The sequence below is a fragment of the Cygnus olor genome, chromosome 5 (assembly GCF_009769625.2).
Source record: "Cygnus olor isolate bCygOlo1 chromosome 5, bCygOlo1.pri.v2, whole genome shotgun sequence".
Lineage (NCBI taxonomy): Eukaryota > Metazoa > Chordata > Aves > Anseriformes > Anatidae > Cygnus > Cygnus olor.
Window position 1 is genome coordinate 30,417,248 of NC_049173.1, and position 25,721 is coordinate 30,442,968.

The window sequence follows — 25,721 nt, forward strand, 5'->3', positions numbered from 1 at the left end:
TTCGGTTGTTTGGCACCATCTCCGTGGTATCCCAGTGTCTGCTGGTGACAGCCGCTCCCCTAAAGGAGGGCGTTCAGGTGCCAACCTCAGCTTTTACTTAGGGGTAACCTGTGCCCGTGATCCTCCATCAGAGGAAAGGGAAAAGTTCCCGTTTGCTCTGTTGAATGGTGGGTAAGTTTCTTCCTTAAAAGAAGATGAAGCAGCAGCACTTTGTGACTTGTGTTACGTTCCTGTTGGAGTGGATGCTCTTCCCTGCATAGAATGGACAGAATAATGACAGATTTCTTTAATGAGAGATTCTCTATTTGCATGCTGCGGGATTGCTCTTCCCCTCACCTTTGTCATTTTCACTTATTTTCTAGCAGAGAAAGAGGCTGCTCTTTCTTTCAAGTCTTCCTTCCAAGGTTAATAGGGGGCTAGAACTGCTTGGCACATGAATAATGAAGCGCAGAGGGAGGGAGAGGTGCTTTTCCTGAGACGTTACGTGCGTGTTCTAAAACCGGAAAGAGCAGAGCTTTCCTCGAACTTCAGTGACATTATTGGAGTGCAGGGCAAAATGCCCTTGCATAATTGTGGTGTTAAAATTTCTCTCTGCAGGAAACCATGGTATTCTTCCACCAGAAGCCCTTTCCTCTCCAAATGTCATGCTTATTCCTGGTTCAGTGTTTTGCTTTTGGAAACCGGTCTTTTATCCCTGGTGATTTTTGTGGACAGAAGAAAAAGTAGCACATGTTTTTCCAGATCTCTAAGAGCAAACCCTTTTGAATGCCTCAGGGGCCGTGATCAATTTTAACTCCACGGGAAACTGGGACATCCACAAATGCGGTGTTGTCCTGGATGCCTTCTGCAGGCTTAGAAGAGTCTGAGATAAAGATCTTTGTGGGCTGCATGTAGCTAGCTAGTTAATTGTTTACTTTGCTTTTTATAGGACCGCAGCTCGCTGCTGGTGGGGAAGAGAATCTATCAATTCCCCGAGGCCTTGGTCTGACTTTCTCTCGGATGAAGGTGGAGGAATTAGTACAGGCGGTTTTGGAGGTGGGAGCCATGTGGGACGCTGCAGAAAATGCTCGTTCCTCTGTGAACGGGCGGCTGAGTAAGTGTGGTGCATGCATCTCAAGTGCCTCATGGGAGCCTGCTGGTAATATTTACAGAGTTGGTGAATTTGGAGTATGCAGTGTATGAGTTTGCACGCAAGCACAGGAAGTATCAAGTATGTTTAATTTGTGCCAGTGAAGGGTGATGTGCATAAGCTTGTTCAGGGAGGGGGGTGGGTAGGTAGCCTGAAAATCCACCGTGAGGTGGGTACCGGGTGTTTGGGGAGAAGAGATGTCTATTCCTGTAACTGAGTGTGCAAATTTGCTGGATGTATATTTGTGTAGTGCAGGCCCACGTGCTTCTGAGTCGCTAGACTTGCACGGAGGAAACAAACAATGCAAACTGTGCTCTTCAGTGTGAGAAACCTACGTTTTTGTGTCCCTGATCCTCCTGGCTCCTCGGGTGTTTGTTCCTTGGAACGGCTTGAGAGTCGTCTGTTAGGAGCTCGAAGGTACGATGGTTGTGTTCCATGTTCTTTGGGACACGCAGCACGTATTTTGTGATGAGCTACTCTGACCAGCTCCCGGGGCCACAGAAATAGTGATCTCCCTTCTACTGGGAGCAGCAAAGAGCAGAGAAATTCAGCCTGCTGCTGCGCGCCGCTCTCATCTCACAGAGCTTGTCGCCGCCTTGTTTGCCTGCGCTCCTGCGTGCGCTTGGGTCTGTCTGCAGATGGTGGTGGGGTGGGGTTAAATGGATGTTTCGAGACAATAGCCATCATCAGAGAAATGAGTTGGTGATGCTGAACACTTTGTTCAAGGACACGATGAGGAAATGAGTTTTTGTGGGACTTGAACTTTTAGCATAGTGTTAACTGAAAGCCTGATAAGAACTTAGCATTGCTGTGTATTTTGAGATGATGCTGTAGCAACCAGGGAGGTGAAACAGCAGATTTGTTCTGGGGCTGCTTTTAATGACTTTGAGCTCTCAAAAGTATTTCTTGCATCAACAAGGTAGAAGGAAATTCACCGTATTCTCGGAATATGCACGTTAATATAAAGCAAGTTGCAGGACGTGTACAGGATGCTTCTGCCAGCTCTCTGAGTGAGGTGAGTTGCTTGGTTAGCGTGGGGGGAGGATGGAGTTGCCAAAAGGAACGTGGAAGTCTCTGCAACACTGAATATCCTGGCCTGTCCTCTGAGCTAATCACTCTTTAAAACACTAATGATGTGCGAAGGATGGGCCTTTATGTCCTGAGCTGCTCTTGTGTTTATCCTATGAAAACTTCTGCTTTTCCAGTTGCTCAGCTCATATTTCTTCTCTAGTGAACTCTTAATTTGTAATAAACAAAAGGAGACTTGAAAGCAGCGTAATGGATCGGTTTTTAATTGAAGAGAAGAGAGCAAAAGACGAAAGCTCGAGTCTTGCTTCCCACTTTAATGCGTTCATAAGGAATAAGGCCTTTTTAGTTTTTGTTCATGTGAGCGCAGCACTAGACAAGGAGGCATGTTCTTTTGGAAAGCAACAGAGTTGAGCAGAAAGGGAAGGAATTGTTCCTGTTGCCGTAGCTGCAGGTCAGTTGCATTTCGTGTCACTGCCCCTTATATATTGTGGCCATGAAATGAAATCCTTTTGAGTGCAAATGCAGAAAAGGGTGTGGCTAAAGCAATCAGGAACCTTTTCACTTTAAATTACCTGATTTATGACATGAAAATCTCAATGTTAACATAGATTTGCTTTGCAAACCATTCGGCTGTAAGTTACCTGGTGTTATGCCAAAACACTCCCTTTGACTAGCATGAGAAAATACAGCTCTTCAGCCTCTGGCCTAAACCACAAGGGCTGAACGCTCCCGAAGAAAAGAGTAAGTTGAACTTTCAGTCCTTCCAGCAGGCTTTGTTCAAGCTAACATGTTTGGTTTACTTCCTGAAATCTTTAGTATGAAATCTTTTGGGTGGGGAATGTGAATGAAGCCCCTTTTCTTTTCCTGTTCTGATCCGGGGTTCCCTTTGTCATGCCGGGATGTCTGCGCTTACGGCTTTCGTGTCGGCAGTAGGAGCTGCAGGTCGGTCTGCTGCGTCTGGACACATGAGCCTCTCGCTAAGGTGCGGTGCCAGAGAGGAAGACACTGGAACCTGCTTGTCCGAGCTTGGAGAATCAGCAGGTTCTGCTTCCCCGAAATGTGTCTGGTGGCTTCCTTGTACTCTAGCTGATTATGGTGGTGTTTGCTCAAGTGCCTTGCACCTGGCTGCTGCCTCTCTGCAGGAGTTTTCCTGGAGCTGGCATTTCATACATCATGGAGTTTTTGTTCCAACTCTAGATTTTTTTGGAGAGAAAACGTGGCAGATGCCAATTAGCAGAGGGGAATAGGGAGGAAGATATGCTTATCCCAGGGTCAGCGACCCTTTCTGTAGGGAGCAGGAGTAGAAGAGATGAGGAGCATAATCTCTATCTGTTCTTCAAATATGCGTAACATTCCTGCTGCAGAGGAGCAAGGCTGCCGAGACTTCATTAGATATTTCTGCTGTTGGAGAACGATGAGGTTGGAAGCAGTTGTGGCTGTTAGGTTCCTATGGGAACAGCTAGGAGATGCAAGGGCTTGGATTCTCAACTATAAGGGGATTTGTCAAGAAAGGTGGGAAAAAGATTTCTACTTTGATTGGAGTGGGAAACTAATATGCTTCATTCTCTCCCCGGTTGGCTCCTGACTACGGTTTTTCTCCGCCGAAGAGGAGATGGGATTTTGTGCCGCGTCCTCAAGGCTGCCTCGCTGCTCCGCTGCCCCAGAGTTAATTACAAGGCGGGCGGCGAGATGCACGAGTCCGCCCTGCTGCTGTTTGACCAAGTCGGCAGCTCAGCGCTCTTTTGTGCGCGGGGGCGGGGGGGCAGCAAAAAGACCGGGGGCCTCTGCAGAGCAGCTGTGCTTGGGGAGCGGGGTTAGCAACCATCCGAGCGGATGGGCCGGAGGAAATATTTCTGAATCCACTTTTACCTCCCTGTTTAAAGTGGGGCAGACGGCTGCTGTTGTTTCCCCTGCAGTTTCTGTTAACTGCGGGACTTTGCCCAGTCCGCCCAGCACTCCTCTCTTCTGGGAGATCAGTTGACCTCCCTGCGCGCAAAGGCTGGTGACAAACCCATGTGGGATCAGGGAAACCTGCACTTGGCGACCAGAATGGAGCTGCAATTCCAAAGTTAGGCTGCTCTTTCTGAGGACTGAGAAGGAAATGACAAAAAGAAAAAAAAAAAAAAAGGATTAACGAAGAGGCTTAGTTTTGTAGTGCTGTTTTCCAGCGAAATTCAGTGGAAGGCAGGCAGCTGCCTGGGGCGGTGCCTTGCTGGCCCTCAGGTGGGTGCGCACCTGCTCGCCGGCGGTGGCTTGCTTAAGGAGGAAATTTGGGGGCTTTAGCAGTCTGTGACGGCAGCGAAAGGCTCGGGGACAGCAGGCGTTCGGGGATGGACCTTCTCACATGAGTAAAACCCATTGTTTTGCACTTACCTCTTAAAAACAGCTCACTTTAACGCTCTTTTTCACCCACTGATAACTTTGTAGCTGCACATCCTGGTTCTTTGACCTGTAGCGAAGTCAATGCGAGTTGGTCGCCAAGCAAAACGGTGAGCATGGCTCACCTCTGGAGCCACGGGGCCCGGCTGCAGCAGCTCTGCTCCCTGTCTGGGTCACATTCGGGCGCCTGGGGACCACGGCCGCGGGGCAGGGCTTCGTCCTGCTCGGGTGGAGCCGACCAGTCTTCTGCCCCCGGCGCTGCGGGCTTCACTCGGGGCGGTGGCTGGCGTGGAATGCAGTGCCTGCGGTGTAATTGCAAACTTTGCTCCGCTGCGGTGAGTGGGAAGCAGTGCTGTTTCTTCATAGTCCTTCTACTTTGTGCCTTACCAGCATAGTAAAATGCAATTTGAATTAAGATCAGTTACATGTGCAGAGCGTTTTTCAAGTGGTTGAGTTAAAGGACAGCTCTGCCTTCTCTGCAGCGTTTATACTGAGGGCGCTCGCTGAGGACTTGGAACTATTTAAAGAGCATGATTTCACCTTCCTCGTGGAGGGAGAAAAACCCACCTTCGGTTCTTTTTCTTATGAGCTCCTGCTCCTAACTGCAAAAGCCAGCACGAAATCTCATCTCCGATTGCCCTAAAGTTAGGACGTGCTGAAGAAGCGGGCACTTGAAGGAAAATTGGGTGTAGTGTGCTGGTGCGTGGCTCTCGTGTCCTCCGGGGGCGGGTGGCGAAAGGTCGCTGCGGGCCTGGCTGGCAGCGGGGAGCAGAACGTGATGCCTGCTGCTGGCAGCCGCGGGAGGGGCGTTAAGGGGGCAGGCTGTTGTGGTACTCGTCGGTGTCTTTATCTTCTTTCCTTCCTGTCTCTGATTCGATGATTTGTTTCTGGATTCTTTGACTCCCATCCTGATGACATTACTGTTCCCTAACTCCTTCCAGCTGACGGGGTCAGAGCGCGAGCTGTTCCTGTGCGTTTGGCCAGGGCTGCCAAATCCGGTAGCTGAGCGGTGGCGAGGCTTCAGCGCTGTCCCAGATCCAGCCAGAAGTGAGGCTGAGCGTGCAAGTCCCTGTAGGCCCGTACATATATATAGGTTACACATACGTTATCCTGTAACCTACCACATCTCGGAGACCAGATTGTCTCACTGCACCTCCCCTGCTTCTCCCATACACAGCTTCCCAGTGCTGGAAACGCATTAGTTTTCCATTTTCCTGTGTTTGTCTCCGTCCTGGCTAATTAGGGTAAAGCAGAGGAGCTGGGGAGAGGAAGGAGAGAGGGAGGAAGATGTGCAGCTGCTGATGCTTCAGTTTGAAGAGTACTTGAGGAAAGGCAGTGGGGTCATTCTTATGTCCTTTGTATGCTTTTTTCCTTTTCCAGATTAACTTCAGTCTGGCAGCTGGAGCACCTTTAAAGTTTCAGCAGTGCCGGGAGAGATCATTGAAGTGTCAGTGAATTATTTATAGTGTCATTCTGCCAGCATTCTTGTCTCCTTACTCCAGAGTGATTGTTGGCCTATTGGTATGTCTCGGCTGAAGTAGGATGCTGTGTGCAGCACACTGCGGTGTGCAGGGTGTCCAGCTCTTTGGCCGGACACTCTGATCTGTGACCAAGGAGTGCCGAGGAAGGAAGAAGCCTATGGATATTCATTTTTTCCCATCGAAAGAATGCTCAAATTCACCGTGTGTTGGGCAAGTCAGTCCTCAAAGCCGCGTGCTGTAGCAGACTACGCTTTCTGGAACTGTCTGCTCTGTTCTTTTCTTTGCCATGCAAATAAGATCTTAAGTTATGTGTGCAGCTTTCTGCCACATGACGTATGGGATGTTGTGCATCCTAAGGTGTACAAAATGGTCAGGTGTTCATATGAATAATGACGCTAATATGGATAAATAAGATTTCTTAATCTTCTCGCTTCCAGCCGTAGCCTAATCACTGATTCTGATGATGAATTCCCCACACAGTGAAAATACTTCAATATTTTCATAAGTCACCTTTCTGTAAAGCAACTCCTGACACGTCAATGATGCTACAAGTTTCAAGGAAGGAAAGGAATGCAGAAAACCAAGCGGACCGATAGCTACCTGCAGCTCAGCAGCGTGGGAGGGCTGGAGAGAAGTGAGTGCTTGACCCAGCATGGGTTCCTGAGGTCCCCATGACTGTCAGGTGGTGTCAGGTCTAACACTGTCAGGTGTTAGAGGCCGAGATGTTTGGGGAAAGCACGTTGCCTGTGGGAAAGGCTGTCTTCAGGAATGCTGCGAAGGTCTGCAAGAAGCTACCTGGCATCTCAGTGCAGTCATTGTGTCATCTGTTAATGAGTACTCAGGAGATCCCCTTTTCAGAGATTGTGATTACAGTCCTGTTTTGGGAAAAGAAGCGGAGCCATCTGACAAGACACTGCTCTTCTGTAGCTTTTGTCCTTGCGTCTTGTTGTATGCGCAGAAGATCTCTGATTCAAACGTGGTTTGCTAGTCCTGTGGGCTGGGCTCTGTGGTCTGAGAGGTCCATGCAGAGTGTAAGTCAGACAAAACATTTCTGCAAGAACGCAGGCGTAATTCCTGTAAGGACTCTTCAGAAAGGCTGGAAACATTTTCCCACGTTGCCCAGAAAAGAGCTGTAGGAAATCTCAGCTTGAATCTTTGTGCCTATGTCCAGAATTTAAGTGACAGCGAAGAAATCGAGGGGAAAAAAATAGCATGGGATTATGATGCAGGAGAGCTCAGGCCTGGGCTGGGCTTATGCCTGATACTTAGGTGCTTGATTACGGCTTCATCAGCTGGGTTAATTGCAATTTAATACTGTTCTGAGGCCTTTGAGCTCTAATCAAGGATGAGGATTTGAATCGGGTGCTGTAACTGCAAAAGATGAAATGAAGATCTTTTGCAAGCTTTGAAAATTCACTTGCAACAACAAAAGGTGAATTAGTAGCCAAACCCCGGGTCTTGTGCTCAAGATCTGTTCTGAGATTATTATAGCGCTCCCACCGAAGCCTGCTTCAGGCATTTACTTCTGAAGCCCAATTGAAAAGCTTTAAATGACCGGACGCTTCATGGTTAATTGTACTATAATTAAAGGAAAGGGGGGGGAAAAAAAAGTCCACACTTAGATAAATTCTGCAGAAGGCATTGCCACAAAGGCACTAAATTTAATTACAGGGATAATGATATATTGCCTACAGCATGAGAGGAAGAAGTACTTTTTCTTCTAATAGTCTAAATCTGTCTTTCTGTGTGTCGGCTCAGAGCCAATCGCTTGTCCTGGAATACATCTGAATAAACAGCTTTTTTTTCTTATAATCCTGTTTGGATTATAAATTCAAGTGTGAAGACTCATTTAGCTTTTGAAATTCTCGTCTGCCAGACTAGAGGAAAGGTGGCTTCTTACAGAAGTCAACTTCAAAACGCTTCCTTTCCGGGGAGCTGGTGGAGCCTCCTGTTTTCTGAGCGTGAGCCCCCTCTCTGTTGGGAAGTTCTCCAGGTGAGCTTTGGGGTCAACAGCTGTTCTTTATCTCTCTCATCGATGGAAGAGCGATACTGCTTTCCTTTGTTTTGCCAAAGCTGTGAAGATCCCCATGCTTCAAGTTTCCAGAGTGTGATATTTTCACGTGGATAACTTGAGCTGGAACCACCTGGCTTTCCTCCAGGGCGTAGAGCAGCCAGCTCCCAGCGCGTTCATCCTCACGGCTCTTTGTACCTGGCAGTTGGTATCAAGGGTGTGGAGAGCTCTGAGGACGACCCTACTGATTTTCTTCAGGGAAGACGATGTTTTTTTTTCTGGTTTAATTCTGACAGATGTGGGCTTCGGTGACAGTTTTAGGAGGAGCACGTTATGTGGGATTGCCCTCTCGAACAAGAGTAGCACAGCTGAGCCAACGTGGGGCACGCGGTGCGTTTTTTCAGGCGGGTTTGCAGCTGCTCGCCAGGCGAGTGGTGCGGCTGAGCTGTTTAGTCTGGCGGATCTCTCCGTGTTGTTTGCTCACAGATAAGATGGCCGGTCTTGTTTCCATCTCTTTGGCAGTTCGCTGGCCCCAAGCTGATGACATTTAGATGAAGCTTGTAACTGAATTCTGTCTAACTTCTCTTTTGGCAGGGAGAAGATACCTTGCTCCTTTCCCAGTGCCTCTTTTGTGATCTCTGATCCCTTCCATTTTGTTTTTTGTGCTCATCTATATTTTAGTAACCTTGCCTTTGATTTATGTTCTGAATAGTGCCCTGCTTTTTTTGTACCTCCTACAGTAGTTCTGAGTCTGCAACACCAGGGTTAGGGGACTCCTGTGCGTGGCTGGTCTGCGTTTCCTGCACTCCATTAGCGTGGGGAAGGATTATTCCTGATTTTCTTCTAGTGCAGCCACTTGTTAGCCACCGAAGCAGACAGTTATAATCCATGTTGTGTGCAGTTCACGTCTGTACAACTGTGTGAAGCCAAGGAATATTCTGCCGGGGTATTCTACTGCTGCAGCTCTCATCCTCACCTCTCTTTTGTACATCTTTGCTAACCTGGTTCCAGGATGGCCGGGGGGATAGCGATGCTGACACGCTCGTCTAGCTCCTGCCAACGTGTGCTCGGCGACTTCTCCAGCAGCCGCTAACGAGAGAAAGCGAGGAGTATACGAAAACAAGGAGGATGGTGGCGACAGGGAGAAAATATTTGCCTTCGTGAAAATGTCAGGGCTGGCTAGAAATGCTTTGATTACATTGTGATCCTATGCAATTAGCTCCGAGCTACAGCGTGCAAACATCAGTGCAAAGGCCCACTGCATCTGGCCCCCTGCGTAGCCTCTTTGGAGGCAGAGCCGAAGCCGCCTGCGGTTTGGTGCTCTTCTTGGAGCTGTGAGGAAAGGCAGGCGGGGAGCACGCTGGGGAGTGTGGGAGGGCTGTGCAGGGGCAGAGAGGTACAGACAGCCAAGACCAAGGCAGTGACAGTTTAGCAAAGAAGCATGGAAACTCGGGCACGTCAGGAGCAGAGGGAGGCGCCCTGGCCGAAGACAGGACCACGTGGCTGTGCTGCCTGGAGCGTGGAGTTTCAGATCTGGAGAGCAGAGGACGGGATGGGAATTAGCTGTTCCAACCTCAGGGTCTGTGGTGATGAACAGAATTGTCAAATGAAGTGCTCATATTCTACTGTTCCCAAATCATTTGGCTTGTTCCGGTGTATTAGAAACAGCAATAAAGAGAGGCTATTTTTTTTTTTTTTGTATCCTGCAGATAAAAGTGGCAGAAGTCTACATAAGCTCTGTAACAGAGCAGTACAGCACAGTAAGAGTGCTCACAGGACCTACAGCTGGAAAAGTAGAGGCTGATCCAACTTGAACGGGTGATCTTCTAAAATCGAGTTGCCTCCCTAAACAAGGAGCAAGGAAGCACTTCCTCTACTCGCGTGGCGGGGCAGTGGGGGTCCGGCCCCGGTGCTGCGCTGGGTGACTGCCGGCAGGGTGCAGGCTTTTAGCTAAAGGGCTTTTAGCTCTGGGTATTGGGGTTACATATTTCTATCTTAAATATGACTTTGGTGTGGCTTAAATATGAGGCAACATCAGAGAAACCTGGGCTCCGTTCACCCTTGCTTGTGTACCAAAATGAAAATAGGCTTACTGCCGGCTATCACACTCATCCAGAGCTGAGGTTCTGGAAAAGCACGGCTGCATTCAGCCCCCCTTCAGTTTTATCTTCACGTGTCGCTAGGAAAGCCACGAGCGTTCAGGAAGAAGAGGAAGCTGTCGGTCCGCTTGTCCCAGCGACTGGCGGCGTACGGAGGTGCGGGACCCACGCTGTCACTTGAGCCTCTTGCAGCAGCGCTGCGTGCGTGCGACTGGGACGGCATCACCAGAAAGGCTGGAGGAAAAGCGAGCCAACTCACGGGGGGACTACCTGTTTGATTTCCCCTGTGTCTGAATTTGGGACTTAATTTCCTAAAGCAGGAGAGGGCTGGAGCTGCGTGCAGCGACCGGTCAAGGGGCTCACTTTGTGAGGCGTGCTGCGCTCCTCGGTGACTGCCTTTAGGCTCCTAATAGCCAAGCATTTGGGGCTGGAGAGCAGCTGTCGGCAGCTGGAAGGAGGAGCCCGGCTCCTGTCGGCATCCTCCAGAGCAACAAAGCCCTGGAGAAATCGATGGAGAGCTGCAGAGCGGTGTCATCGAGGGAAGCCACGGAAAATGCGGAGACTGAAAAAGGAAAGGGAGTAAGAGAATGACAGCATAATGGGGGAGTGGGTTGCCAGAGGCGAGAGATGCATCAAATCTGAAGGATGGGGTGAGGAGACAAGGGTGGCTTTCAGAAAGTGGTGCAGGAGTGGGGCTGCTCCAGGCGGCAAGGTGCTGCTGCTGTCCCCGCACCGTGACTGGGGCTTGGGCTCCTGGAGGGCGTTATTTATGGCAGCAGCCACTCGGGCAGGGAAAGTTTGCTCAAGCTGTCGTTTGTGTGAGCCAGAGAGCTGGAGTCTGGCTCTCCCTCCCTCCCGCTCTTGCTTTCTTTGGATTTTCACTGTAATTAGCACGCTTTACATGAGCTGGGTCAGGGCTGGCAGCTTTCTTTAGAAGGCTGTGTTCTCCAGGCAGGAATAAGGAAACATTTTTTTTCTTCTGGGAGTACTTAGCTCAATCCTTTGTTTTATTCCGAGGGCTGTTCTCGTGCACTGAGGTGGAAGCCATGAGAAGGGAGGGGCAGAACCACGGATTTCTTCTGAAGTTGCAGCGACAAACGCCCGCGTCTGAGAATTCAGTCCAGCTTTTGAGGTTCCCTGTGAGCTTAGGTGCAGCGGGGAAGGCTTGGAGAGACTCTAACCTGTGTGATTTGGGCTGGTTTAGGGTGAGAAGAGCGTGTTACTCAATATAAAGCCGTTCTGCTGTCACCTACCTCAAAAGTGCCTTTCCTTTAACGTCTGAAAGGCTTCTGAGTCCGCGGGCGACAGACGGGGAGCAGCAGAGGGTCAGCGTTCGGATACGGACGCTGAGCGGCTGCGTTCGCGTGGCAGCCGACGGCAGCGCTCTGGTGTCCCGCTGAGAGGTCTCTTAGAGCGTGCGTACCAAGCGATATGGCGGGCGTTGCCCCAGGCAAGGAAACTTCCGAGCTGCAATTCGCAGCTCTGCTATAGGATTTTAGCAAATACGATGTGGTGGTCGTGCCGTGCGGGATGTACGCTAAAGGCGGTCGCTGCTGTGCTGACACTTGTGTCGGGAAAAGTGCGGGCCCGTGCACGTGCTCACGCGTCCGGAGCTGCACAGGTAGGTCTTCCACCAGATCGAGCGCCTCAGGTATTTGATCTCTGCTTCATTAATGCCCTGGGGTGAACTCGAGTGCAACTGGATGTACTTCGTGATACGGGTGGGTGGCCTGGATTCCTGCTGAGGGAAGCCCTCCTCTGGAAAGCAGCGGTCCTTGGGATGTTAGGAGATTATTAAATTTCCCAAGATCTTGTTGGAAAAATGGATTAGGGGGTTTGGGTTTTGATATTACTTCTGTGAAGCCAGAGTTTTTTTGCATCTGCTGCCATAAATAACGCCCTGCAGGAGTCCAAAAAACTGAGGAGGGGGAATGGTGGCAGTAGGAGAGTTAGGTTTCCTAAACAGGATGCCGTGAATATTGATTTAGGTTCTGTTTTATTAAATTTGCTTGTAAGAATGGGATATGCTGCAAGCAGAAATATCAGTTACTGTTGGATTAATTTTCAGTGAAGGCTCTGAGGAATCCCAAGTTGTGGCAAGAAAAAGAGGAGCTCCTGCTTGAAAAGGTACGGTACTGCTGCTCTGTGTAGGAATGAGCTATTGGAAAGCGGGAACCCGGGCTTCATGGTTTTGGGGGGACTCATGAAAACAAGGTCGTGAGGTGGGTTAGCAGCGTGCACGGGGTGGCTCGTGGGAGTAGAGGTGTAATGGGAGAAGGCTTAGGAAAGGGATTGCTTCTTACAACAGGCAGTGCCTTGCCCTGGTGGTGAACGGCATGGGGAAATGGTGAGAGCTTAGTTGTTGGAGTCGTTTGCAACAATCAAGAGCTCTTAAGTTCAGGTCTCATCCTGGGTGGTTTAAGGACAGGACTGAATACGCGCGCCTTTGGGTGGATGACCTTGATGACCCCATACTTTCAGCTTGGTTTCTGGGAATGTAAGACACAGGCATGCTTTTCCTGCCCAAAGTAAAGAATGTGAGACAAAAGGGGGGAGCTGAACCCAGGTGGAGGCACATGCTGCTCAAGGAGACTTAGAGATGCCACCTTTTAGTGCAAATGTAACAGAGACCAGAGAAACAACACCAGAACCTGCTGTTTGAGCAGAAATGGAGCTGTCGGTCTGTCAGCCCAGGTCCTGCAATTAGGGACGATTGAGGGCAAAATCACTGAAACAAACAGGCAAGCATGCAGCTCCACGAGATGAGCGTCAGCAGTAGCCAGGGAAGCCTTAGCCTGTCTGAAGTGAATTTCCAGCACAGATGAGCCTGACAGTTTCACATCGTTAGCATCCAAGTTTAACGATTGCAAGTGGTATTATGAAAAGGTGCTTTAGGATACAGCCTTGCCGTGCAGCAGTCATTCTCGGCATTTTTGACTGGAGCATAGATGCGCTTAAGAACGTACTAATAGGATGGGAGGAAAGGAAAAATCGCAGTACAAGCTGCGGTGGGTCGTGAGGCAGCAGAAGCAGCGCTGTGTGAGACCCGCAGGAAGCAGGGGGGCAGCGAGGGGCCCTGCAGCTCTCTCCGTGCCCCTCGTGCTGCCGCTCCACTCCCCACGGTGCATGGTTTTATCTCCTCAGCATCTTGCCCGGCCAGAGGCACCTTCCTCTGTCAGGCGCTCCTTGATGCGAGCAGAGCCAGCGCTTCCTCCCTCCAGCCCGCAGCTGCACGCGGAGGAACGTGCCCCACCGTGAGGCTCGGGAGCCTGCTGCTGCCTCTCCGCAGCCGGGCGCATGCACTCCTGCACGCTGGCGTGCTTTTTGGGGAGGGGAGCAGGGAAGGAGTGCCAAGGAGTGCCGTTGACCGCATAGTTTTCCAGAGTTTGGCACTGATCTTCTGTTCTCCCACTTGTTTCACTCTTCTCGTATTGGCAGCGGTGGTCCGTTTAGCTCCCGTAGAATGACTGGTGGCTTTCCCTGTAATGTGACTCATCCTCTAGGGAATTCCCGAAGCAATGAGTCAAGTTATTGGGAAAACTGTTTGCCCACTAGTGTAAAGTAGGAAGCCTGGGAGCCTGGCTGTGGTATCGCAGAAAGGCAATTGTTTTTCAGGGTGGCTGGAGTTGTCCCCTCTTCGTAAGGACAGGTCACTTGGAGGTTAGCCGCAGCAGGGAACCATCACCGACTTTATTTACTTTAACCCTGAGGTATGCTGCTCCCGATTCTTTTCTCCTGATTGATCAGGGGGCTGATCTGAGAAGCGTTCCAGGGTGGAGTAAAACTGACAGATTTGAATTTGCCAGGATTGTAGTGAAAAATAGCTTGCCTAAAGAAACAAGGGTGGCAGGTTGGCAGCGGTTGATTACGTCCAAAATATTCCTTAAAGCATCACTTACCACTTTCTCGCCCTGGCTGACTTAACCCAGCCCTGGTTGTTTTTGCTATGGGTAAATGAACAGTTGTGTGGTTTGCAGCTGTGAATTACCAAATTTTGAAGGCAGCCATGAGGTATTACAACAAGAAACAAAGAACTTCAATCCCCAGTGGATGGGTCCAGGAAAAATTAACTGCTGTACCTTGTACGCGAACATGGGCTGGCCGGGGTTGCGCTGGCATTGCCTGCTGATGCCGCTCGGGCTTGGGATGCCCGGCGTTTTGGCTGCGCCCACGGACTTGTGCTGGCTCATGCCAGTGATACCTTCCAGCATCCTTTTCCTTCCCTGATCAAGCCAAGCTTTTCTTGTCGCTGGTTGCTGGCTATTAAGCACTAGCAGGTTTATTACCCTGTAGAACAGTAAGTTCTATTTGAAATACAAAATTAGTTTCACTTTTTAATACATTTTTTTCCCCTAGCAACTTGGACATTATTTTTGCTCAAGCTTGGAATCGTCAAAAAGCTCAGATTGTGGGCTTTGCTAGCACAAAATGTAGGTGGCTGCAGATATGTCGGCATTGATACAACGACGGGGTGTTGTTTTTAACTAAATTAATGTCAGCAGACTTGGATTGTGCTCCTTTTCTACTCCTAGGTTTCCAGTAAAGTGGCTCGTTTTAAGGTGAGGCTGTCTGTCGACTTCCGTTGTTTCTTGACCAGTTATTTGTGAAGACTTTAACGTTCTGTAGTCTGACAATTCAGAAGCTTGGAGCTATACTGTGGTAAGACCTCCTGAGGTAAAGGGGAAAATCCCTGGTCGTCCTGGGGCTGTAGGATGAGGCTGTTTTCACATCTGAGAACATCACTGAACATCACTCTTCCCGAATATGGGCAGTCACGTTTCTCATGGGGATCTCTGTTTTTACGTGCTAACTTGTTTGGCACTTGAAGATGCTTTTAAGAGAACTGTGCTTACCCCTGCCAAGTTGTTCCTTGCCTGCCCGTGGATAAATCCTGGCCTGTGGGGTATGCCAACTTGGAGGGGGGGGCGGGGGGAACTTTAGGTCCTGCCAATTTTTCTCCTATTTACACACATCTCGCTAATTGCAGCAGAGGATGACGGGCGGCCCCCTTGGCGAAGCCACCCCTGAAGTACGCTCGCTGGGAGCATTTGCTCTGCTCAGGAGAGCTGTGCTGTGAGCACAGCCAGGAGAGCGGGTTCGGCTGGTGCCAGGGGCGCCACGGGCATCGCAGCAGGTTCGTGGGAACATCTCGCCAGGGGGAGAGTGTCTTCGCTTTCTTCTCGATTCGGTGGATTCCTCATCCTGCTTTTAACCGCTGGCTGTAAAGCTGTGAACGAGCGCTGCGAGTAGTAGTGTTTTGGTGTCATTCAGCTCTGCTTAGGACTTTTCCATGTTCGCGCACTGAAGACAGTGAGAGTCAGTAGAATTCTTTTTTTTTTTTTTTCCAGAAGAACAGCAGCACTGTGGGCAAGCACATGCCATGCAGATATGTTGGTCGTTCCAGTGTCTGTATGTGTGTGTCTCAAGAAGAAAAATCGTTCAGAAAAATCATTCAGAAAATGTATTAATCTTGGCAAAGAATAGCCTTCTTCCTGAAGGCAGCAGCAGCACGGCTAGCCAGCCCTCCCAAAGAAGCAAGGCACTGTCCCAGCCTGAGGGTGAGCACGTCACCTGGTCTTCCCTTGCACACTCCGTGTTTGTGTGAGGCTCCTTTGAAGGGAGGCAGATATGCTGCCAGTTTACAGTGTATTTGTTGTTGTTCTTAAATGCTTGTTATCTCTCGCGTTGTTGTTAGACAGGAAGAAGTTATAGTCCTTGCGGTTGCAGAAAAAATGCTTGGAAACTTGAACCCTTTGTATGCAGAACCCTAAAATCCAACTGAAAGATGGTAATGGTAGCAGCTCTTTTTGAAAATATACTTGTGAATTTTTAAATCTCAGTTAATGGCTCTGATCACCTGGGACTAGCAATACTATTGCTCAGAAGCGGGTGATATTTCCGTCTTGGACCCTTTGTGGTGTGCTCTGTATGGCATCATCCTACAGGAAAATAGCCATTTCAGAGTGTCTAGCAGATGTGATAGCATCCTCTGCTTCCGTAGTAAGGTTTCGAGAGCTGATTTTTTTTCTCCTTGTTAGAGGAGAGGCACTGTTTCTTAAAATGAAACAGAACAACTCTCTGATAAAGAGGCTTTTGAAATTCCCAGGTGTAAATTGCAAGGCTGTGAGGTTCAAGAAGGTAATGGGCGGGAGAAGTTGTTTGTCTGAAGATGGAGCAGGACTCGCGAGAGCAATTTCTCCCCAAGGCAAGAGGTGTCTGGGGTAAGAGACAAAGGGGATGGATGTAAGCAAGGAGCAAGCGCACTTAGAATCACAGAATCATTAAGTGTGGAAAAGACCTCCAGGATCATCTTGTCCAATTGTCCCACCTTGATGGGACGAATCACCTGAAGACACCTTGATGCTTCTGCCTCAGGGTGGGGGCTTTGAAGAAGCATTAGGGAGGAAGACGAAAAGCTGGGGACAGGCCAGCGTGTTGGGCCGACTGGCTGCTCTATTACTACCAGCCTAGTCTGGCGGCCATCACTCCTGCATTTCCAAGGGCGTGATTATGCCCGCATTTGTGATTTAAACCGGCGGGATGTAATGGTAAGTGCTTGCCCCACGCGTGGGGTTTGAAGGTCAGGTTGTACTCAGCGTGTGCTCTGGGTGTCTGTGTCAGCGGGCGCTGTCGTGGTTCTGGGTCCGACCTAATCGCAGTAGTTCCCCGCCGGTGACAGTGTGGTGCGGGGGAGCCCCACCTGAAGAGGGCCAGGCCACAGGAGACTTTTTGAACCTTTCCTGGCTCAGACCTGATGACTTGGCCTCGTGGCTCTGGCACTGCCTCGCCGTATTTCCTTCTGCTTGGAAAATAGGAGGGTACGGAGGAGGATCTTCAAAGTAGGTGTGAGACTGGTATTCCAACAGCCATGACTTTGCCTGCATTGTCTGCTCGTGCCGAGCAGCTTGTGACTTGATTGTAAATGTGGCTCCTAGACGTTACGTTAATACGTGTAATATTCTTCAAAATACAAATCTGCTCCCTTAAGCCTGTTCAGTTATGGCAGATTTGTCCTCACAGCCTTCTGGCAGCCGCTCTTCCATCTCCCCCCAGGGAAGGAGCTTTCCCTGCAGTTCTTGAAGGCATTGCTTGCCATACGGACCTGCTGCCGCCTGCAGAAGGCAGCCCTGTCTTGGAAGGACTCGTCCTCCTCTGGTGCTGTGGGACTTGTCTTCCTGTTACAGTATGAGCCTCTGTTTCACCTCGTGCACTCAGTAGGTGTCCCTCCCTGTTACGAGATGCTTTGAGGTATTCCCATCCAGGGGATGCACTTGTTGAAGGTCTGGATGCTTTTCTTTCATCTTTCATCTGTCGCCTGGCTCATTCCTGCCTTTCTTTGTTAGCGGGTGGATTGTGCAGGGGAGTTGGACGGCAACTGACCTCACTGTCCAGCTCCTGCCATAGGCCAGGTCCTGGATGAGGCCAGGTCCTGGATGGGGCCAGATGGGTTTGCATGCGTGCGGACACCGGCAAGGAAATGCCTGACCAGCCTCTGGACGTCTCAGTGGGGATGAAACCACATCCCCTGTGTCTCGCTGCAAGGAACAATTCCCAGATTGTGAGGGTCCAAGCTCAGAAACAGAAAGAGCTTCATTTAAGGCCTTTAAAAATAGCTGGCCAAGGACTGATAAAGTTTGTTCCAAGTTCTAATTGATGATTTCCGTCAAGTACAGTAAGTGCTTAAGAAAGGCATGCTCAGCGTGAACAGGGGGCTTCTGTAAGCCGCAGGGGTGATGACCCGACGTGGGGCAGGCTGCCCGTGGTGGCTGTGGGGTGTTGTGCTTGTGAGGAGGGGAAGGGGGGCTGTGTGCTTCAGGCAGGGCTGGAACCCTGCCTGTTCCCCAAGTGCTGTTATTGCAGGGGAAGGGTTTGGATTTTATGAACCAGCATACTCTTAAGGGTCGGGAGCTGTCTGGTTAATCATGCTGAATGGCATTTTTGGTCACCTGAATGTGACAAACGTGGTTATTTTACAGTGTTGTTGCTTTCTGAGTTCACTTCGGTATAAAAAAAAATAAATCACTGGCATCCACAAGAAATACAGCAAGCTTCAATAGCTCTAATAAATAACTTAGGAAGGTGAAGAAATGCCGGCACGCTGCCAAGGGGCAGAACGTATTCCTGTTGATGCAAGGAGACGCGGAAAGTTGCACAGCGCTGCGGGGAAGTACTCGTGATTGCCATCCTGCGTGGTGGGAGGCAGAGGATGCGTCTCTGGAACACGTCCCTCTGGAAGGGAAGGCGCTGTGCCACCAGCTGCCTTGCCCAGGTACCCGGAGCCGCCTCTGCTGAGGCCACGCAGGCCAGTGGAGGGGCAGAATGCACAAGGCTTGTTTCGTTGCAGTTTTCCAGACGGATTTTCCTTAGCAGCTCTGTGAAAGCCGGCAGTCCTGGGCCGTTCCTCCCGAGCAGGACAGCAGCTCGGGGCTGGATGTTCCCCAGGAGCCACGTGGCGTTTCGTCCAGCATTGCGGGGGTGCCGGGCAGGACCAGTGCTGGGGCAGCGAGGGGCCTTGTCCTGCGGTGACTGCTGCGTGTCTGCAGAGCCACCCTTAGGGCTGCCCTTCGGGCTGGGACCCCGTAGCCCCATGCAGCGAGGATGGCCTGGCTGCTGGGCTCCGAACGGCCCCGCTGGGCAGCTCCTGCTTGCGGGGCTCTGGTGCTGGGGCAGGGCTTGGGGATCCTAGCGGGGAGAAGGGCGCTGGCGGGTGCAAAACACAGAGGAGGGGGGATTGCTTCATCATCCTGCACGGTGTCTTGTCGCATGCAGGTCACCGCCTTGTGCAGGGGGAAGATGATGAGCGTGTCAGGCTAGCAGGGCTTCCCCCCGCTAGTGTCTCCGTGTGGACATCGCCAGCGGTCCGTCAGAGCGAGAAGAAACTCGTGGCGCTGTGCGGGATCTGATTTTGGCGCGCGGTTGGCCTCGCAGCTTCTGCTTGGCAGGAGTAGCAGGTCATGGTCTGAAACGCGGGAGGCCGAGCAGGGAAGCGGGGACCTTGGAAGCGTTTGGGCAGCCGAGGAGGGGATGCTGAGCGAGCCCCCGGCCCGGCGGGTCCGGGGCTGGGAGCCTCTGGAGAGGGCTCACGGGAAGTCAGCGTGGGCTACGTGGGTGCAGCTGTGCCTCGGGTGCCTGCGTGGTGCGGTGAGCCGGGAGTCACTGATTCTCTCGCGGGCGTTGGCGTGGCGTGGGTGGTCTCCTGCGGCACGGGGCGCGCGCAGCCCTTTTCCTTCGGCTGGGGCTGGGTTCAGCTTGTGCTCGCGCGCCTTCTTCTCAGGCTAATGTCAGCCGTGATGGGATGTTGGATTAGACTAAATCTCCTAGGTTTAGCTGGAATGTTGTCTCGCTGTAGCATTTTTCTCCCTTGCTCTTTTCTCTAAGCCTTCCCCTGCAGCCAGCTAATTCTCCCCTTCCCCCACATCCTGTCATACCCCAGAGCATGTCACAAGGAATTAGCGGCTGAAAAGGCCGGCGGAGGCTGCTCCTCTGGAACAGGCTCTCCTTTCTGCGGCGGGTGGCCCCCTCTGTGTGCCCCTTTTGTGTCCCGTCCAGCTCCCCTCCCCCTGGTCATTCAGTGCGTGCCAGAGGAGAGGCCGGCGGCCCAGGGCCTTCCCGGCCGGGCTCAGCACCCTCCTGATGCCACCCGCTGCGCCTGGGCGCTTTTCCGGGCCGTGGCCGTGCCCGCGGCGCTCCCGGTGCCGCCGGGAGGAGGAGGTTCGAGGTTGGCGCTGCTGGAGCCTTCCCTTCCCTCCCATCTCCCCGCACGCATCTGACAGCGTCGCCCGCTCTCGCTCCCCATCCTTCCCACAATTCGCACACAATCTCCTCAGAATAGGGATGATGTCACTTCCTTCCAGAGGGTGCCGGGGGTGTGGAAGGGGGAGTCACGACCCCTGCCTCGGCGGCTCTCGGCAGCCCCGATGAACAAACGGGGCGGCCGGCTTGGAGGGAGGGAGTTGCCGTGAGGATGATGCCCGGCTCCGTCGGCAGGCAGGCACCGCGCTGTCCTTCCCTCCGCCGCCCGGGATTCTCAATGGCTGCAAGAAGAGTTTGCTGCTCCCTCCTTCGCTTGTGATGCCTGTCTCCGTGGATGTGCGCTTCTCCTGAAACGCCTTCACGGGAGAGAAGGATGAGCGGCGGCTGGACCGCGGGCCATGTAAGATTTCTGCTTCCATAGATCCGCCTCTGATCTGAGGGGCAGGGCTCTGGACTCCTTGCACGCAAAGCTCGCTCCTGCATGTGCCTCCCCCGAATTTCACGTTGGGAGCTTGGGGCTTCTCGCACCAGGGTTCAGATTTGAAGGTTCTGGGAATTTTTCCACTCTTTGGAGCAATTTTTGGGTCAGTGCAAGGGATTCTCATTGTTGCAAACTAGGGTCAGTGGTCTCAGGGCTGTTTGCACTCTGACCTTCCACTTTTCCTCCCAGTTCCCCTGCTGGAACTCCCGTCTTCATCTTCTGGAAATGTAACTTCTGGGATCTGCTACCCTGGCATGAAGCCAGAGTCTTCACAGTGACAGCATTATGGTGTGTTTTTTCTTTTTTTTTTTTTTTTCCTATGGGCTTTACAGTATCAGGCCTTCTATCATCTCCTTTCTTTCCAAACCAGGGACGAGGCCCTGGGCCTCACAGTTCAGGTTTGGCATAGGCAGCCTTTGAAAATTAATTGGGACTCTTTTTGCAGCGTGCTGGCTGCCCGGTAAGCATTCAGCTAGGAGCGACAGCCCCACAGTGACCGGTCTCGTGTGTGGCGGTGAGTGCTGGGCTGCTGTGCTCTGGCCCATCTGTTGCTCTGCCCAAGGAATTCACCTCAGGTGCTTGCTGCTCTTGTCGATACCCTGCCCTGAGCCGGCGGGGCGATGAAAGCAGGCGGAGTGCACCTGCCTGCGCTTGGAGGGGTGCGAGAGTTGCGGAAAGCGCCTCGGTGGGACACGGCTGTGAGCTGGGAATGACGGGAGCCAAGGTCTGAGCTTGGCCAGAGGCAGAGCGAACGAGCATGTTGGAAAGTGTGTCCACGTATATGCAGCGGGGCTAGCGGTACTCGAGATGAAGGGGCTGTCGTGCAGGCGGGTTATTCACGGCGAGGCTGGAAGGAGTTGCCAGATGGCCAGAGGAGTGAGCAGTTTGAAGGTAGAGCTGCAATGTACCGAGTGCTCTGATTATTATGTGCTAGGGAAGTGTGAATCCAAATGGTGTTGTAATTTCACATTCGCTATGTTTGTGGAATAGAGCGTTTCCTTCACCCAAGTGAGTAACGTGCTGGAAGCGTCAGCCTGTTCGCTATGGAGTCTCCCGGAAAGTGCGCAAGACTTGTGCGTGTTTTCAGTGCTTGGGGACTGAAGCAGGTAGGTGGGGCTGGGCCGGTGGCCCTGGGTGTCAGCACAGCAGGGAGGCTTCTGTTTTGCGGGGGTCTGCACCGTGGGAAAGGGATGGGGTAACCACATGCGACTGGTGAGTACGCCTTGGTAGGACGGGGAGGCTTCTCTACCTGAAGCAGCTGGTGCTGTGATACAGTCTGGTCTGTCACAGAACCAACACTCGTGTTACTGTGAAGAAAGTTCAAACTAGTTTGAACTAGTTTGAAATGTGACCATGTCACTTGTCCCATTGTGTTTTGTTTTTTTTTTTTGTAACTCAGAGCGCTTAGAGACATGTGCAAGTTAAGCTTTCTGTGTGGCGTGTGAGGTGCAGCAGATGCTATTCCCTGTAAAATGCTGTTGGAGGTCCTGATTACATCAGAGGTAACAAATGGGGACACTTTCCTTTTTGCCTAGCAGCAAATTGCCAGATCAGTATGAAAAGCTGTTGCTGCTTTCAAGACACATCTGTGGAGCAGCATGGTGACCGCAGGTCGTGGCCGGAGCGCTCCGGCTGTGGCACGTGCAGGTGGAGGGCGGGCAGGGGCTGGGGGCCGTGCTGCAATTTGGGACTGAGATGCCTTGGGAGGACGCGCAGCGGGGAGGCCAACGCGTGTGGTGCCCTGGTCTGTGGTAGCACAGGAGGGTGCGGGTCGGGAGCGTGGTGGGGTTTGGAGCGCGGGAGGGAGGAACCGACCATCGCTGCAGTCGGATCTCTGGTGGCTGTGGGCAGACCGCGCAGAGGCGAGATCTCTGAAACAGAAGGTGGACAAAACCGTGCAGAAGGCACGGCTGCTGGTGAGGGTCCGAGTGTGTTGTACCAGAAATGCCAGAGGGAGAGGGTGTGCTGTGGGGACAGACGGGACTGGTCTGACCCCGCGGGATTGGACTGGAGCAGGGTGGAGCGTGCACAGCAGAACTGAAGTGGTGTGGGAGAGCTCTGCTGGGAGGAGGTGTCTGGATAGCCCTGTGGAGTCTTGTGACTTATATCACTGCTGTTTCTTTTTTTAAAAAGGGTTTGTGAAGCTTTAGAAATAGGAGCACAAACAAAATGCGAGGAGGAACAGCCAGCCCCTCAATCTTCGACCTTTTTAATTGCTAGTCCCCGTCAGGGCCAACGTGAACACAAAGGAGATGTAGAGCTGGCAGGGTGCTTCTGTGCAACTTGTGGTTGAGCGAGAGATCTCCTAGGAGTTTGCTCCCTCTGCTCTGAGTGCTTTCTGTTGGGAGTCAGTCAATAGCTTTGTCAAATGCTACTGCTAACTGTTAATGGTACTTTGGTTTGCTGAGCCAAGTGAGGGAGGGCACTGTTGGACAAGAGAAGAGGCTGCAGCAGGTACACCTGTGGAAGAACACGGTAATAGGACCTTGTTCAGGGTTGAAGCCCCCGCATAACCTGTCCGAAGCACCTGACTACTTACTGACACAGAGCTCCAACAGGATTCCCGGTAATCTTGTGAAGTGGAGCTGGGTGAGTGGTGATTTTGTCGGGTGAAGCAGGTGTTTAAGTCACCGAATCCTTCCCACCCTTCAAATTGTACCACCTTCTCCTGCGTGCTCCTTCTCGAGCGTGCCATGCCCCCTGGTGCTGGAATGAAGAAGCTCTGCCATCTTTGGTGTAAAAATAGGATAGCTCTCAGGTGTGGTCCTGCTGGCATGGGGCTGCGGGGCTCTGCTGTTGGGGGTGAAGAGGATCAGCAGTGTCTTTGATTCTGTTCTTTTCTAGGAGGTGAGTGTCGTGCCTGCTGAACTTTCTCAGACCCACTAGCCATGCCAGGAATTGTTGTGTTCCGCCGTCGCTGGTCTGTAGGCAGCGATGACCTCGTTTTGCCAGCAGTCTTCCTCTTCCTCCTGCATACCACCTGGTAAGTGAGAAAGGCAGGATGATGGCTTGAATTATTCCATGATTATTTTTTTTTTTGCTGCTCCTGTTTCTTGCAGCTGTAATTCTTCCTGCACTTACACAAGTGTCTGGAAGGCTTCTATGGGGCATTTCTGATGGACACCAGCATATTTCCAGCTGTTGGTTGTTTGGAGGAGTGCTCTTCTAAGTTCCAGTTCCAAAGAAGAAGCCTGACCAGAGCTCCCTGTATCCTCCTGAGCTACCCAGCGTGTCCACTGGAGTTTGGGGCTATGTTTCTGGACAGGGGCACAGGAAAAGCAATTGGAGTAGCAAGTCCCATGGGATAATGTGCCTTGACACAGATCATCAGATTGTTCTGATTGGGGGGGGGGTGTGGGGGGGTAGCAAGGCCTCTGGATGGCTTGTGGGGAGGGGATTTCCAGAACAAATTAATATTAATTGTCAGCAGCCGAGTTAGGTGGGACACTGAGGATCCTCAGTAACTTGGAGGAGAGCAGGTGTGGGATATTGCATGTGGCTTTCTTTGGCTTCCTGTGGTAACGAGTTGGTTTGTGACTGGCAGGTTTGTGATCCTCTCCGTGGTGCTCTTTGGGCTGGTGTACAACCCCAACGAGACCTGCTCGCTTAACCTGGTGGACCACGGCAGAGGCTACCTGGGCATCCTGCTCAGTTGTATGATCGCAGAGGTGGCAATCATCTGGCTCAGCATGCGAGGCAGTATCCTGTACACAGAGCCCCGGGACTCCATGCAGTATGTGCTCTATGTCAGACTGGGTAAGAGGCAGCGGCCTGAGGCCTCCTAATGACTCAGCCTCCACACTGCCATCTGCTATCGCAGAAGACTTCTCTCCCCACACCCTGACAAACACACAGCTTCTGAAAGACATCCAGATGGCCACTTGTATGTGATATGCATCTGAATACATCACATATACTGCACCCTGTCATTGCTGTAAGACTCTCATGCAGTGCCCCAAATATCTTTCTAGCAAACCTTTAACTTGTCATCCTCATTGCGATGCAGGTACATCCTTTTCCTCTAAGAAAATATGCTCCCCTTCTGTCTTGCAACACAGATCTGCCACAGTGAGATGCATCTACACCTCTCTCCCACCTTTTTTCCACAAGTTTTCCTATGATACAGGCATATGCCTTTGTAAATCATGGCTGTTCTCACCCTGAGGCATGTGCATGTCCTTGCCTGTCATATATATACTTAAATCTGCATCCACCTACCTCGAGACGTACTTGACCTCTTGACTCACATGTGATGCGTCTGTCCATCCAGCAACCTGCACTCTGATACTCTACCTCCAGGCACTGGGAGATAAATAGGTTTTCCACCTGCTCACTGGTTGCATTCTCCCTCTTAGGGTGCATATTTATCTTGTGTTCCTAAAAGCATTTCCTGTTTTGCTTACTCACCAAGAACTAGGCTGGAAAAGGGATTGTTCTTTAGTCTGTCATTCAGGGTTTCCATTTTAGTTTTTCTTCTCTCCTCTGGTATTCCAGAATAGAATACTGCTATTCTCTTCTAGATACAGAAACTTGATTGGATTTTTTTTTTTTTTTTGCTAGGTGACGATTCTAAGAGAATCTTTTGGAGAGGCAGAGTCAAGTCCATTCCAACAAAGCACTGCATGTTTTTGCATCGCATGTTTTTGCTGGATTGTTTTCATGCAAAATTTGCTAAAATATGGGTAACCTTGCTTGAAAGCTCTGTCTGGGAGACATTTCCGCCTTTGAGTGCTAAGTGCAAATCATTAACGTGAAGAGCAAACAAATCTTTCTCTCCAGTTTCCCAGACACACTGTGGTCTCCCTAGGGAAGCACGTACAGCCTGGTAGCTTGAGTAACACTGTTAAAAACAGACTAAATGGGGCAAGGGAGGGAGAGAGAATCCAGAGAGCCATTTTCCTACCCAAGAATAATCCAGATTTCTTCCCTGCCTGTGTTAAACCATACCCATGTTCAGATCCCGTTTTTACACTGTAACACGGGTCTTATGTATGTTTAGCTGATGTTTTTTACTCTTAACAGTTTTGTCAGCTCTGATGATAGACATAGGGCTGTGACCTTTCCATGGGCAAGGTCTGTGTGATTGTCCTGTTTCAGCATGTGATATTTAGTGCCTACAAACCTAAAGATATAGCTCTGATGCGAGCCCACAATGGCCTTGTCTGTGCTGCTGCTGCTCCTGCTCTGCAGCTGGTACTCTCAGAGTGGAGGTCAGCTAAGGAGGGCAAAGCCGAGTGCCACTTCAGAACACAGTTTGCGCTGATGAGGAGCTGGGTCCAGCTCTGGTTTCTGGCCCATCGCTCCTGCAAACTGTTTGCTACCTGGCTCTTTGAACTAGTCTTTCTGGGATGGTGAGAGT

General features: G+C 51.2%; 1 protein-coding gene across 7 annotated transcripts in view; it reads left to right on the forward strand.

Annotated features, from left to right (window-relative positions):
* DAGLA (diacylglycerol lipase alpha) overlaps positions 1-25,721 on the forward strand; it is a 63,061-nt gene that overhangs the window by 6,770 nt on the left and 30,570 nt on the right. For 2 of the 7 annotated variants that reach the window (XM_040560200.1, XM_040560205.1), the window contains 2 exons: positions 23,207-23,345; positions 23,907-24,118. In XM_040560200.1, the coding sequence (XP_040416134.1) occupies positions 23,251-23,345; positions 23,907-24,118 (307 nt within the window). In that variant the 5' untranslated portion in view covers positions 23,207-23,250. Of the gene's footprint in view, positions 1-12,196; positions 12,256-13,859; positions 20,282-21,352; positions 21,469-23,206; positions 23,346-23,906; positions 24,119-25,721 lie in introns of those variants that run through there. The other 5 variants (XM_040560204.1, XM_040560203.1, XM_040560201.1 and 2 more) reach the window with 5 other exon arrangements.